The sequence below is a fragment of the Leptosomus discolor genome, chromosome 21 (genome assembly GCF_034619465.1).
Source record: "Leptosomus discolor isolate bLepDis1 chromosome 21, bLepDis1.hap2, whole genome shotgun sequence".
Classification (NCBI taxonomy): Eukaryota; Metazoa; Chordata; class Aves; order Leptosomiformes; family Leptosomidae; genus Leptosomus; species Leptosomus discolor.
Genome location: NC_141411.1, coordinates 4,980,797 through 4,994,907, shown reverse-complemented (window position 1 = coordinate 4,994,907; position 14,111 = coordinate 4,980,797). Strand labels below are relative to the sequence as shown.

At 62.2% G+C, this 14,111-nt stretch overlaps 1 protein-coding gene across 8 annotated transcripts; it reads left to right on the top strand.

Annotated features, from left to right (window-relative positions):
* The first annotated feature begins 682 nt into the window (after positions 1–682).
* TEAD3 (TEA domain transcription factor 3) lies at positions 683–12,306 on the top strand. 8 transcript variants are annotated; one of them, XM_086476437.1, is made up of 13 exons: positions 981–1,116; positions 4,279–4,343; positions 6,276–6,338; positions 6,470–6,532; positions 9,127–9,138; positions 9,482–9,619; positions 9,859–9,902; positions 10,009–10,070; positions 10,411–10,544; positions 10,671–10,844; positions 11,031–11,171; positions 11,404–11,556; positions 12,193–12,306. In XM_086476437.1, exons 1-13 carry the CDS (start codon positions 981–983, stop codon positions 12,304–12,306), a joined length of 1,299 nt encoding a protein of 432 aa, XP_086332563.1. The 8 variants fall into 8 exon arrangements, with proteins under 8 accessions (XP_086332571.1, XP_086332570.1, XP_086332568.1 ...); XM_086476445.1 differs by lacking the exons at positions 6,276–6,338; positions 9,127–9,138 and adding an exon at positions 683–699 and having other exon boundaries at positions 911–1,116; positions 10,441–10,544; XM_086476442.1 differs by lacking the exon at positions 6,276–6,338 and having other exon boundaries at positions 921–1,116.
* The last annotated feature ends 1,805 nt before the right edge of the window (positions 12,307–14,111 follow it).

Genomic DNA, 14,111 nt, shown 5'->3' with positions numbered 1-14,111 from the left:
ACTAGGCCTCGCAGCAGGCTTGAGCCAGCGGGCTGCTGCAGTTCCTTTAAAAGGAGATGTCTGCGCCGGAGACCTTTGTACACTCCCAGCCCGTCCGGGAAGCGAAGCAGCGCAGGAGACACCTCTCCGCTCCCACCGCCGGCAGCTGCCGCCAAACATGTTATTGCAAAACACTGAGCCGAGAGCCGGGCAAAGGGAGGAGGAGGAGGAGGAGGGCTGAAGGCTCCCCCCCCCCCCCCCCCCGGCATCACCCACCAGCTGGGGAGCACCCAGGGCCCTGGCCGAGCATCCTCGGGGTGGGGGGGCCTCTCCCGGTGCCAGGGTTAGGGCTGCCAGAGGGCTCCGGCCACCTGGTTCCCATTAGCGGGGTCTGGCTTGGAGCCCTCCCAGTGTCTCCCTTCAAATCCCGGCTCTGCCTTTGCCAGGCACGGCAGAGCGGGGATTTTGGGGGCTGGGGGTGGTTTTTGGGGCTGGCTCGCCTGAGGAGGCGGCTGGGTGGCAGCGGGTGCTGGTGCACGGTCGGGGCTCACAGGCTGCGGCGGCCACGTCCCGAGGTGTCACCCGTGGGCACCGTGAGCCCGAGCTCCTCATACGGATAATGCAGCATCTGGGCTGTTCCCTTCCCAAACTTTATTTGGGTGGACCCTAGGTGCTCACTCGTGGCTTGGATTTCAGGGTACTTGTGGAATTTATGGCTCTGCCCCCACTTTGTGTCTCTGATACCCCACACTGGGATGCTGCTCCCAGCCCCGGGTGCGAGTGAGGATGGGGCCAGCACCGACCCGGGACCGTGCTGTCACTGCAGCCCCATACCCCCAGCAAGGGTCTGCAGGTCTAACGGGTGTCCCCTGTGTCCTGGCAGGTTGTCGCGTGTCCGTGGGGGCTCGGGGTCGGAGCCCAGAGCAGCCAGCACCATAGCGTCCAACAGCTGGAACGCCAGCGGCAGCCCCGGGGAGGGGCGGGAAGATGGCCAGGACGGCATGGACAAGAGTCTGGACAATGATGCCGAGGGTGTGTGGAGTCCGGACATCGAGCAGAGCTTCCAGGAGGCGCTGGCGATCTACCCCCCCTGCGGCCGGCGGAAAATCATCCTCTCGGATGAGGGCAAGATGTACGGTGAGTGATGGCGGGCAGGAGGGCAGGGCACCGCGCCGCCGGCCGGGATGGGGCAGCTGGGGGTGAAGCAAAACCTCCTGTCCCAAATTCACACCAGGGCATCGCCCTCGAGCAACCCCCCCCAACCCCAAAAGCAACTTCCCGGGGTGCATCTGGAGCTGGACCAGGGAGGTGGCAGTGACCCATGTCCCCTCCCTCTGTGCTGGCTGTCCCTCCCGCTCCCTCCCTCTCTCGGCCCTGCCGGACCGACTGGTTTGGTGAAGCCGTCAGGCAGGGAGCGGGTGCGGGCAGGGAGCAGGCGCGGGGCTGCGGGGCCAGCGCCAGCCCTGCTCCCGTGCACCTCCCCATCGCTCCAAACCGGACCTGGTGGCAGGGAGCAGCCGGTGACGAGGGCCACCCGCCCACCCCGAGCCACTGGCACACGGCTCAGCTTTTGGTGACCTCGTTGGCAGCAGCAGGGCTGATTTGCCCCACTGGTGCAATGAGTTTAGGAGAGGTCTCAGCCTTGTTTCTGGTGTCTCCTGAAACACCTCTGTCTTGGTGGCTTTCTGTAACGGGGAGGAAGAGGGTGAGGATGGGCGATGCAGGCAGGGGGTGATACTGGCACAGGGCGCACGATGCCACCAAAAAGCAGTGGAAGCTGCCATGGCGTCCCCATCCCTGCTGGGGTAGGGGCTGGTTCCTTCTCCCCTCCACCTCCCATGATGTCACCCCCAGGGCCGGTGACCTCAGAGCTGGGGACAGGGTTGCTACCTTGCAATCACCCCGCGGTGACAAAGAGACCAGGGCTGACATCCCCATCCCCAGCTTCCAAAATATACCTGCCCGGGATGCTCCATCACCAGCGATGGCTCACCCACCGCCGGTGTAGAGGGGCAAAGGGGACGAGGCTTTGCAGGGAGCACCGTGCCACTGTCCCCGTCCCCACGGCCGGCTCCCCGTGCCACCCCGCTTACCAGGGCCCCCAACCTGGGGCGTCGGGGCTGGCAGCCGGGAGGGGAGCACAGGGCTTCCCAAGCGGGTGCATTTTTTGGATTTCTCCCGGAATAGCTGAAGTGCCGCCGGGAGCCTGGCCCTGCGCAGCACGCCGAGCCCCAACCGGTTTTTCCAGCCTTTCGGAGACATCTGGCAGCTGCTTAAAGAGGCAACGGCCCCCACCGGCCGCCTTTCATCTCCCCCCACCCTCCCCAGCACCTCCCCACTGGGTCCCCTGGGACCCCCGGCCAGCGGTGCTGAGCTTACCGGGACCCCCAGGGCCACCGGCAGCACAGGCAGTGCCAGCATCCAACGTAAGGATGTCCTGGTGCCACTGCTCTCCACCCACCCCCCCCTTTTTTTAGGGGGTCCCATGGCCACGACCAGGCTGTGCCCCACTGATGCCAGCGGTGCGGGGGTGGCGAAGCAGGTGGGAGCTGGGGGGGGCCGGGCTGGCACTGGCTGCCCCGTCGGGTTATTTTTAACCCAGCCTGTCCAACTGGTTCACGTGGTGGTGTCAGGGGAGAGGAATTTGGGAATGTGGTAATTTGGAGGAGGACGTGCCCTCTGGAGGAATGGCACATGGGCCTGGGTGAATCACAGGGACAGGGATGGGCGCAAGGGCACGGTGGATGGCTATGATGCAGCCCAGGGTGGTGACCGGGACGTGGTGCGAGGCAGGATGGGTGCAGGAGATGCTCAGCGCTGGGTGCTGGGCTGGCAGGGTCCCACCGGGGTGCATGAAGGCACCCCCATTTCTTTCCCATATTGCTTTCCCATATTTGTTTCCCACAGGCTGGGTACGGGGAGGGAGAGGACAGGACTTGGGTGCGGGGTGTGCAAAGGGGGGGGGACGCTGCGGCGGTGAAGGTGTGTCCCCCCCCATCCCCCCAAGCTGGGGTTCAGCACCAGGGTCCCCTCTGCCTTCACCCCTTGGCAGCACCCTGCTGTGGGCATCATCTCACCTGGGCTTAAAGGACACTGACCTGGTCCTCATTAGGTGCTAATGAAGCTGGGAGCGGCAGGAGAGATGGGTGCTGTGCTTGGGGGTGGCACCAGGGTGCCGCCAGTTGGGTCGTCTCCCCCCGTTTCCAAGACCCACCCACCAGCTCCCACCCAGCACGGGCACCCCAAGGCGCAGCCGTCCGTCCCTTCATGGCACCTGGCCCTGTCTGTCCCCATGTGTGTCCCCCCGCCTTCCAGGAGAGCCCAGTTGCTCCGGGGCTGGGAGGGGGCTGGTTGGACTGGAAGAAGAAGGGAGGGGGGGGGGTGTATTTATTTTTTTTAAAGGATTTTTTTTTGTTTTTTTTTTTTTTAAAGCCGAAACCCGCTCCAAGGGCATTTCGACAAGTTCCAACCGCGACCATCTGGTCCATTAAAATAAATCTGGCGTGCCTGGCCGCCCCCATGCGCGGGGGGCGCGGTGGCGGGGGGGGGGGGGGGAGGGGGGGGGTGAGGGGGGGGGCCGGGGCCGGGAGAAGAAAGCTCCCAGCTGCTCTGACGTTTGAACGTAGATTGGCCACAGCTGGCCCCTAAAAATGTGGTGCAAAAGCAACTTCTGCTTTGAATTAGACCCAGGCCGTTAGGAAATACTGGTGGAAAGGCCGGCGTGGCTTGCGAGCGGGAAGCGGGGTGCCAGGGGGGCACCCCAGGACTCCCCCTGGAAGGGCTGCGGGGAGCGGGTGGATTGGCTTTCCTCGAGGATGCTCTCCAGATGGGATGGCTTTTGGGGAGGGGGGCTGTGGTTGGCAGCGTTTGGGGATACGGCTGCGGCGGGGGTCCCTGGAGGCTGTCACCACCCCACCCCACCCCCCCTCCAAGCCCCCTGTGTCTGGGGGTTGCCAAACCCGATGAGGTGGGGGGGCCACAAGGTGGGTCCCGCTGGCCTGGCGGAGGGGGGGGCTGGCCACCCCTGTGTCCCCCCAGGCCACCTCGATGTCCCCTCGGGCCAGACAGCTGTCATGGCAGCGCCATCTCCTGGCAGTGCCTCCTTCATTAAGGACCGGCCTCATTAAGAACCGGCCTCATTAAGGACCAGCCTCATTAAGGACCGGTCTCACTAAGGACGAGCATCATTAAGGATGAGCATCATCAGGCCAGACTGGGCAAGATGGGGTGGGGGCCGGAGGCACTTTTTGGGGCTGATTTCCCACTTTCCTGGGACTGACCCCTTGGCTCTGCCGGCAGGTCGTAATGAACTGATAGCCCGGTACATCAAGCTGCGGACGGGGAAGACACGGACGAGGAAGCAGGTGAGGCCGTCGCTCTGCTGCTTCTCTTGGGAAGGCTCGGGGGGGGTTGGGAGGGGGGTGCCAGGTAAGCCCAGGGGGGCGAGCGGGTGTCCGGCTGCGTCGCCCGTCCTCTGTGTCCCCTCCTGGAGCCACTGTTGCTGCCAGCAGGACCCTCATCCTCTGCGAGGAGCTTCGTCTGTGAGCACGGGCACCCTTGGGCTGGTCTGTCCCAGCCTGATCTGGGGATGCCCTGAAATTTGGGGTGCTGGGGCAGGCGGCAGCCAGTTCCCCCCCTGCCTGCCTGGGGTCACCCTGTGGGTAGCAGGAGCCCTTGAAATCTCTGTCCAAGCAGCGTGTGCGTCTGTGTGCATCTCTTGGCTGCTCCACCTGGATCGGGAGACTCTTCCCACCTCTGCCCCCTGCCAGGCTTTATGCTGCTTGTGCCAGAGGCCACGGTGACGGCACCCCCCAACGCTGAGAGCAAGGCATCCCCATCCCAGCCAGGGGACAAGCTGTGCGGGTCCGTGACACCGGTCCTGGGGGGCTCACAGATACCACAGAGCCCTTGCCCCGACCTCGCTGCCCTGCCAGGTTGGATGCTGGGGCAGGCAGGGATACTGGCAGGGCAGGGAGCACGCAGTGGTCCTTCTTTGCCTGCACAGTGCGTGGGCAGGATCGCATCCATCCATCCCAGCCGCGAGCCCTCGCTGCGGTTTCGTGCCAGAGGCCAAACCTGCCTGAGGACTGGATTGCTGCAGCCCTTGGTGGGCCGTTGTCATGGGTCCAGTGGCTCTTCCCTCCCCTCTGTGGTGGCCTGGGAGCCACGATGCCTGTCCTGGCAGAGCCGGTGGCCCAGGATGCTGGGGAGCGGGTTCATCTCCTACCGCAGCGGGACAGATGGGTTTGGGGCATGGGGACACTTACGTTAGGACTGTCCCAAGCCACGAGTCCCTGCAAGGGAGGGGTCCCGCTGTGGGGGACCCCTGTGCTGAAGGGAGAGGGACCAGGGTCTGGCCACCGTCCTTGTGTTCAGACCAGTGCTGAGCAGCACTTTATTTCTGGCTTAAAGCCTTAACTGGAGCCCCTGGGCCCGTCCCCCACCTCCATGGGGGGAAGGATGCCGCGCTGGAGGAAAGCGATGCTCCAGGAGGACTCTGGAAAGGCACAGGGGAGAGTGCATGTGGCATTGTCCCCTCTGTGCAGTCGTGTCCTGGACAGCCTGGTGTCCCTTCTTGGACAGCCTGGGGCTGGTGGGAGAAGGATCTTGCCGAAATCAGCCCCGGCACCTGGTGGGTGCAGGGACCCCCACCCTGCATGGGGCTCAGGGCAGGCACCGCAGCCACACTGCGCCTTTCCTGCCTGTACATCAGCCCCTTTTCTTTGGATCCTGCCCTTATAGGGGTCTGGACACACAAAAAAACCCCTTTTCTCACCTTTCCCACCTGCAAAATCAGCAGGAGCCCTGGGGGAACGTGCCAGTCCCTCCTGGATCTCCCTTGGGACCAGCAGTCCTGCTGCAGTCCCAGCTGGGGTAACCCAGGGGCACCCCAAACCAGCAGCTCATTGCGCTCCTAGGGGCTTGGCGGGGCGGGTGTCTGTCTGTCTGGGAAGCCCCAAGAGATGATAAACACAGACACCCCCCCCCACCCCCTCCAAAGCTGCAGCAGCTTCACTCCGAGGAGCTTCACCCCAACCAGGGGCGGGGAGCACAAACCAGCATCCATCAGCGCAGCGCCGGGATCCTCCCCCCCCCCCCCCCCCCCCCCCGCCCCCAATTTTCCTCTTTCCAGCTCGCAGCGGGCGCAGGACCCTCAGCACCTCCAGGAGCATCACCCCCCCGGCAGCCCCGCGCCCTCCCCTCCCCCTGCCCCGCAGACAGCAGCCCACCTTGCGGGGGGAACAGATCTTCACGCTCTCTGTATTTTCCTTTCCGAATGGCGTGGCGGGCGCTAGGTGTCCAGCCACATACAGGTTCTAGCTCGGAAGAAGGTGCGGGAGTACCAGGTTGGCATCAAGGTACGTTGGCGCCCTTGCCCAGGTGGCCGCGGCGGTGTCTCTGTGAGCATGGGCAGCCCCTTTCCTTCCTCCTCCTTTCCTCTGGTTGACGGCTCTGCTGTTCCCCCTCTCCTTCTGCTCTCTCTCTGCAGGTCTCTAGCCACTTGCAGGTTCTTGCCCGACGGAAATCTCGTGAGATTCAGTCCAAGCTGAAGGTACGCGTCCCCCTCCCCTCCTCCAGCCCTGCCTGCCCCCCCGCCCTGCCTGCTGACGACTAACGCACTCGGCTCTGTGGTGTGCCGCTTGCTTTCCTTTATTATCTCTCTTTTTCCGTGGTTTTTTTTTTTCTTCCTCCTCCCTTGGCTCCTGGGACCGGATGGTTTTTAGGGGATGCATTGTTGTGGGATGCCTGGAGAAAAGCGCAAGGAAAGGGCGGTAGAGCCCTTCCTGCTCCCCCAGGAGGGTGAATCTGGTGCCAAATCCCCTCCTTTTACCCAGGCAAGGACTCCGCCAGGGGGAAATGGGGGTTTAAACCCTCCTCTGACGATGCACGAGGGCTGTCCCCTCTTTTGGGCCATCGGGGGTTCTCCCAGGAGGGAAAGGACCCCCCAGAGCAGCCAGTGAGGCAAAGTGAGGTTTAAGCAAGGGTTGCAAAGGGGTGTCCCCCCACCCACCCCAGCCAGGACCTGGCCTTGCTCATGATGGGTGCTGGTGGGATGTGGGCAGAATCAGGGGGGGTCCTGGGGGTCCCTACAGGCTGCCAGCCCGCTGGCTTTTGATGCACCAGGGTCTGTGTAGGGCTCAGGTGGCGCCTCAGGGGTGGGGGTGGCAGCAGGTTGGGATGGGGCTGGGGAGGGGGCACGGCAGTGCCGGGGCAGCCCGTGGTTCCAGGGGCCAAGGGAGCTGAGCGAGGAAAAAACTGGATCATCCTCTCTTCTCTGGTTGGCTTTTCTTTCCTTTCTTCCTCCTAACTGGAGCCCGACTAACCCTTCTGTAACGGTTCCCACCAAGCTTCATGGTGGTGGTGGGAAGGGTGATGATGGGGGGGGTGGGCAGGACTGGGGGCATCGCTGAAGGACCAAGCCCTGCTCAGGTTGGACCCCCACGGTACAAGGTGGGGGACAGAGCGGTCCCCACTCTGATGGCCTGTTGGGGACAGCCGGCTCCAGGCTGGGCTGCGCAGCCCGGGATGCTCCTGGGTTCATCCCTGCACTGTCACGCCGGGGAGCAGCTCCTTGGGCAGGATCCAGGGGGGACCTGCTGCCTTGCCGAGGGGGTGGGAGCCCACAAAACCTTTCAGCCCCTTGCTGTGACCTCAAGGTCCCAAAAGCATCGGCTCCCCCTGTCGCCCTGTCCCGTGTGCTGTGTCCAAGCCTTTGGCACTGAGGCTGGCAGCAGGGGACACCGTCAGAGCTGGCGCTGGCATTTTGGTCCCCAAAGCTTGAAGGAGCTCCGGCTCACGGTGCCTGGGAGCCCACCAAGCCATGCCCTCCAAAGCCCTTCAGCAGGGACCCCGGTGCCCCATGAGCGGGGTGCCAGGAGGGCTGCCGTACCCCAGCAGGTCTGGTCTGCTGGCAGAAGCCAGGAGAGGGCACCCAAAACTATTTGGGGAAGCTCCCCTGGGCTTGTACGTCTTAAACCCAGCTCCCAACCCCAAGAGGTGCAGCCAGGGGTGAGGGAGGGCAACAGGGTCACCAACAGCCGAAGCCTTTGCACAATAAAAATACAGTAAAATACAGTAAAGTAAAACAAAACAAAACAAAACAAAACAAAATAAAATAAAACAAAACAAAATAAAATAAAAAAGATAGGCTTTCCTTGCCACACAGTGCAGGGCAAGTGGGAGTCAGAGCCAGGAGTGACCCCAGGGATCCAGGGATGCTGCACTCCATCCCCGGCCCTGCTGCCTGCAGGAATCTGGCAAGGAACGGGCAGGGCAGAGATCCCCCTGTGGATGCAAACCGTCCTTTCCAAGCCATCCTTGGAAGCAAAGCCCGGTGCAGGCAGCCCTCTGCCCTCACCCACCGCTCGCCCTGTTGAATGGAAACTCCCTTCCATGAGCAATATATATATTTTTAAGCTGCAGTCATGTGTGTGTTGGTGCTGCCCGACATGTGGCTGCATGCCCGCGCTCCTGCCCTGCCCCAGGTGAAAATAAATGAAGCGATTGATCCCTGAGGGAGATTTAGAGGGAAGAACAGAGGGGGTGCAGTGGGACCAGCCTGCCCGCTTCCTGGGGATGTGGGGCGAGAACTTGGAGCCCTCCGCTCCTGCCTGGTGTTCCTGTGACCTCCGGAGCAAAAGGGAAAAGGGAAGATAAATGGTCTCCGATATAAATGTAGACACGGCTTAGAGGGGCTGTGCCCAGGGTCTTCCCTGCGGTGCCTATAGGGGAGTTAGTGCCGACACCCCCCCGGGCAGCCGGGTGCCGGTGCCCTTTGCCAGGCGGGAGCCAGACGGCTCCTCTCTCCGTGCCCTGGTTGGGGGCTGCTGAGGGGCTTGTAAAGGATACCAAAGGCTGTAAAGGACATTAAAAAGCAAAAAAAAGGCACAGGCCTGGCTTGCCACAGCAACCCCCTACAGCAGCAGGGGGCTTTGGTAGCCCCTTCCTGGTGGGATTAAGCCTTGGCATCGGTGCCCACCATGCGCATCCCCTGGTGACCAGACGGGTCAAGGGGTTTGCTCCCCAAATCAGGCTGCAGTGATGAGCTGGGGGGGGATACACAACTGGGGGGAGGGGGCTGGCATTTAGTGCCCAGAGGCTCCCACGACGCTCTAACCTTTTTTTCTTCCTTTCTTTTGCGGACAGGCCATGAACTTGGTAAGTTGAGCTTGAGTTTGTGCCGCCTTTTGTTCCCCATTGAATGTTGCTCCCTCCCACGGAGGGGCTAAACCCTCCCCATCCCCAGGGCAGCGGGGACACCTTTTAGACACGGCAGCTTTTTAAATTAATTAATTAATTAATTAACGTGGGTGCATTTGGCAGGGGGGGTGGGGGGAGGCAGCATCCATCTGCCTCGGTCCCTGGGCCAAGCTGCACGACCAGCTCCAAGCTTTGCAAAACCTGCCAGGCACACTGGGATTGGGGGTGGGGGGTGGGGGGGTGTCTCAGTCTGCCCCTGTAACCCCCATCTCCCTCCTGTCCCCCTCCTGTCTCCCCCCAGGACCAGGTCTCGAAGGATAAGGCTCTGCAGAGCATGGCTTCCATGTCCTCCGCGCAGATCGTGTCGGCCAGCGTCCTGCAGAACAAGCTCAGCCCCCCTCCTCCTCTTCCTCAGGCTGTCTTCTCTGCTGCCCCCAGGGTGAGGACAGCCCCCCCACCCTGTATGGGGACACCCTGGGGCGGGGGACACGGATCCCCATGCACGAGCTGTGCAGGGGACAGGGGGTTGATATCCAGTGGCCGCCCTCAGCCCTGGTGGCAATGCGAGGGGGGGCTTTGGGGGCTCCCTGCGGTTTGCAGCAGGTGACAAGGGGAATTTGGGGAGGGGGGTGTGTGTGTGTCAGAAGCTGCTGACTCTTCCTTGTGCTGTTCCCCTAGTTTTGGAGTGGGCCTATCCCAGGACAGCCTGGACCCTCTCAGGAGTAAGTATGAGACCCCCTCCGCTGTGCCAGGCAGGACCCCCTCCCCTTGGCAAGGGGCTGGGGTGACCCAGGCTTCGTTAACCTAACGATGCTCTTCGCTTTCCAGCATTAAACCGTTTGCACAACCAGCTTACCCCATCCAGCCACCCATGCCTCCATCACTAGCCAGTAAGTACCGTCCTCGCCCCCTCGCAAGGGACCCTGCACCCCTGCTAGGTCCTGTTTGTCCCCTCTCCCGTGCCACCCACCTGTGGTCCCTCCCCAATCCTGCTGGGGGAAAAACCCCCTGGATTTAAACCCAGCAAAAAAGCCCCGTGGTGAGTGGGATCCAGCTGTGTCCCACTCCAGTCCCTTTTCACCCAGGAGTGGGACCTGTTTTGGCCACCCCGTGGGAAAACCCCCTTGCTGGGGGATACAGGAGGGTGGGGGATGCGGTAGCGGCAGCAGAACGGCGGCGGTGCAGGGTGGGGAGCTCGCCCCAGCTCACCCCGTGCCCACCCACCCCCAGGTTACGAGCCCTTGGCTCCGCTCCCGCCAGCCGCCTCGGCCGTGCCCGTCTGGCAGGACCGCACCATCGCCTCCGCCAAGCTCCGGCTCCTCGAGTACTCCGCCTTCATGGAAGTGCCGCGGGATGCTGAAACGGTAACGGTCCCCTCCGTGTCCCCACCATCCGGGGGTGATGGCGGCCGTCCCGGCGCTTGGTGGCATCTTGCTTTCGTCTGATCTCTCTTTTTTTATCCCCCCCTCCCCTCGCCCCGGTCCTTACAGTACAGCAAACACCTCTTCGTGCACATCGGCCAGACGAACCCCTCGTACAGCGATCCGCTGCTGGAGGCCGTGGACATTCGCCAGATCTATGACAAGTTCCCCGAGAAGAAAGGTGGCCTCAAGGAGCTCTATGAGCGTGGGCCCCAGAACTCCTTCTTCCTCGTCAAATTTTGGGTACGATGCTGGGAGGATGAGGATGGGGAGGGTTGTCCTCGAGCCACGGGCTCGTTGCAGGTTGGGCACCCCACCGGCAGAGCGGGAGCATCCTGGGCAGCTCCATAAGCCAGTGTCCCCCGTCCTCATCGAGAACTGGGTGTGATGGCACCTAACGAGACCCTCTCCCTGCCCTCATCTCTCCAGGCGGATCTGAACAGCACGATCCAGGACGGGCCGGGGACTTTCTACGGCGTCAGCAGCCAGTACAGCAGTGCAGAGAACATGACCATCACGGTCTCCACCAAGGTGTGCTCCTTTGGGAAGCAGGTCGTGGAGAAGGTGGAGGTGAGTCCCGTGCCCCACTGCATCGGGGCGGGGAAGGGGTGGGAATTGGGTCCACAGCGGGTCGTGGGATGGAGAAAGCCCCAGAGCTGGGTGTAGGGCACATAGGTGCATGCCTATGTGCGGAGAGAACATCTCCACCGTGTCCCAGTTGGCCACCACCTGCCCGTGCCCACGTCCCCCGCGGTGTTTCGGCTCCCGTGGGGCTCCCGCTCACCCTGGCTGTCCCCCGCAGACGGAGTACGCGCGGCTGGAGAACGGCCGGTTCGTCTACCGCATCCACCGGTCTCCCATGTGCGAGTACATGATCAACTTCATCCACAAACTCAAGCACCTCCCGGAGAAGTACATGATGAACAGCGTCCTGGAGAATTTCACCATCCTGCAGGTACCTTCCCTGCCTTTCCAGGGAGCGTTTCCCACCAGGAGCCTGCGCTGGCATCCACCCTGCCATCCCTGCGGCGTGCTGCCTACCCAGCAAATGCAGTGGCTGTGCCTGAGCCTGTGCAAACCCCCCCACCAAAAAAAAACTGGCTAGCAGATTTTTGGTGGTGCAATTAAAAAGTCTGTTCCTGAGCCCATGCAACCCCCTGAATTACAGGGAGCAAATCTTGATGGTGCAAATGCAGTGGCTGTGCCTGAGCCCACGCAAGTCTCCCAAATAATGGGCAGCAAATTTTTGGTGGGGCAATTAAATGGGCTGTCCCTGAACTTGTGCAACACCCCCCCCCCCACATAACAGGTAGCAAATTTTTGGTGGTGCAAATGCAGTGGCTGTGCCTGAGCCTGTGCAACGCCCCCCCCCCCCCCCCCCCAATCCCAAAAAACAGGCAGCAGATTTTTGGTGGTGCGATTAAATTGGCTGTTCCTGAGCCCATGCAACCCTCCCCAAATAACAGGTAGGAAATGTTGGGTGGTGCAATTAAAATGGCTGTGCCTGAGCCTGTGCGCACACCCCCCCACCCCCACCCCCCCAAATAAGAGGGCACAGCCCCCTCCTAACGCGCTCCTTGCTCTGCCGCAGGTTGTTACGAACAGGGATACCCAGGAAACCTTGCTCTGCATAGCCTTCGTTTTCGAGGTCTCCACCAGCGAGCACGGCGCCCAGCACCACGTGTACAAGTTGGTCAAGGACTAGGGGCCCTCGGGGACGGGCAGGGGCACAAGGGGCGCGCAGGGGAGGGAGGGGGCCGTGCAGAGAAGCCGCCCGTGCCCATTGCCTCCTGAGAAGTCATTTGAAGAGAGGAGGAGGAGGAGGAGGAAGAAAAACAATAGCCAAAAAAAGACTGACTTGCGATCGCAGATGTTTTCTACTTAGGAACAGTTTCTTTTTTTTTTTTTAAATAAATAAAAAAAAAAAAAAGAAGAATGGGAAAAGAAGCGTAAAGAGAAAGGAAACCCGCATCCGGCGCTGGATGGGGAGAGACTGGCCCTCGGTGTCGCCGATGGAGGCCGGGAGCCCGCCGTGCCGCCACCAGCAGTGGGATGTTGGAGCGGAGGACGACCCCTCCTTTCACCCCCACCCCGCTCCTCGCTCGGATGCGGTCCCGGTCCTGAGCAGAGAGGCGTGAGCACGGACGGGCTGGAGGACGCGGCGCTGTGCCAGGTCTGGTCCGAAACCAATTGGCACGGCAGCGGCCGTGGCGCCGGTCCTGCCCCGGTGGAGCCCGGCGCGGCGGGTGGCAGTGGGGACGTGGGGACGGACGTGCCAAGGCGGGAGCAGGTAGGAGCAGGGTGGTGGAGTGGGATGCTGCTGCCTCCCCAGGGACCGGCACCCAGGATGCTCCTTCTCCGCGCCCGGCCGGGGCACCGGGAGCCGTCGGCGCTGAAGGCAGGAGGGCATCGACGGTGCCAACCATTTTTTTTTTTTATGGCTCATTTTTTCTTTTTTTTTTTTAAATTAAAGTGCTTTTTAATACTTTTTAAAAAGACACCGTGCTTGTAATCAGGATTATGCCCCTCTGCGGTGGCCAGGACCCGCTCCCCTGCCACCCACCCCTGTGCTGGTGACCGGAGGAGGTGATGCAGCTGAGCTGGCTGGGTCGGAGCCGTGCAGCAAAACTATCAGGCATGGGGGGCTGGCTTGTGTAGGGAAGGCTTGGGGGGTGTCTCCATCTCTCTTGGGTCGCTGAAGACCACAGGCTGGTTTCTACGTGGCAGCGGGATCCCCTGAGCTCCACATGTGCTTCGGGGATGCGGGGGGTGGCCCTGGCTAAACCCCCCTTGGTTGAGGAGTAATGAGGAGAGAGCAGGGAGGGTGGATTTGCCTGATTTACTTTGCATACGTACATTTTCCATCTTTTTTTTTTTTTTTTTTCCTTCACCTTTTTTGCCTTTTTTTCTGTATTGACCATTCTGGTTTCAGCTGCTCCCCACAGCCGCTCTGGCCAGCTCGCCTGCATCCCGTGGGAAGCGGCTCGTGCAGGGAGAAGCACGTTGTGCAATGCGGGGCCAGGCTGTGAGTGAGCGGAGTTTGGGACAGAGAGGACAGAGAGAGGACAGGAGGGGTGCCAGGACAGGGGACTGGGTCTGCTTGGGGGGTATTTTTGTGGCTGCAGCCCAAAATAGGCCAAGGCAGCGTGCCTGGTCCTGAGGTGGCAGCTGCAAGGGCGGACCCCGGGGAGAGCATCCCCAGGGAGCAGGAGGGACGCAGAGGGATAGAGGTTGGGTTTTGCGGCTGTGGCACAGAGCAGGGTGGCAGGAGGCTGGTGGGGGGGACGGGGAGCCTGAGGTGGACAGGGCTGGCTGGGTTCCTGGTGCTGGCAGGGGAGCGAGGGCAGCGGGAGGTGCAGAGCCAGGTGCTGCAGGAGCGGTTTGAGGGGTGCTGGAGACCGGGACGAGGGGTGACGGGGGGGGGTTTAGGCTCGATGCTGCTGGGTGCAGAGGATCAGGGGCAGCCCCAGAGCTCAGGAAAGGGCCTTGGCTGCCATCGTGATGCCACAT

Bases quoted from the DNA above. Each gene is read 5' to 3' on its own strand.
- TEAD3 (XM_086476437.1), top strand. From the start codon at position 981: ATGGACAAGAGTCTGGACAATGATGCCGAGGGTGTGTGGAGTCCGGAC. The intron at 1,117-4,278 runs GTGAGTGATGGC...CTCTGCCGGCAG, and splicing joins GGATGAGGGCAAGATGTACG to GTCGTAATGAACTGATAGCC. The intron at 11,172-11,403 runs GTGAGTCCCGTG...TGTCCCCCGCAG, and splicing joins AGGTCGTGGAGAAGGTGGAG to ACGGAGTACGCGCGGCTGGA.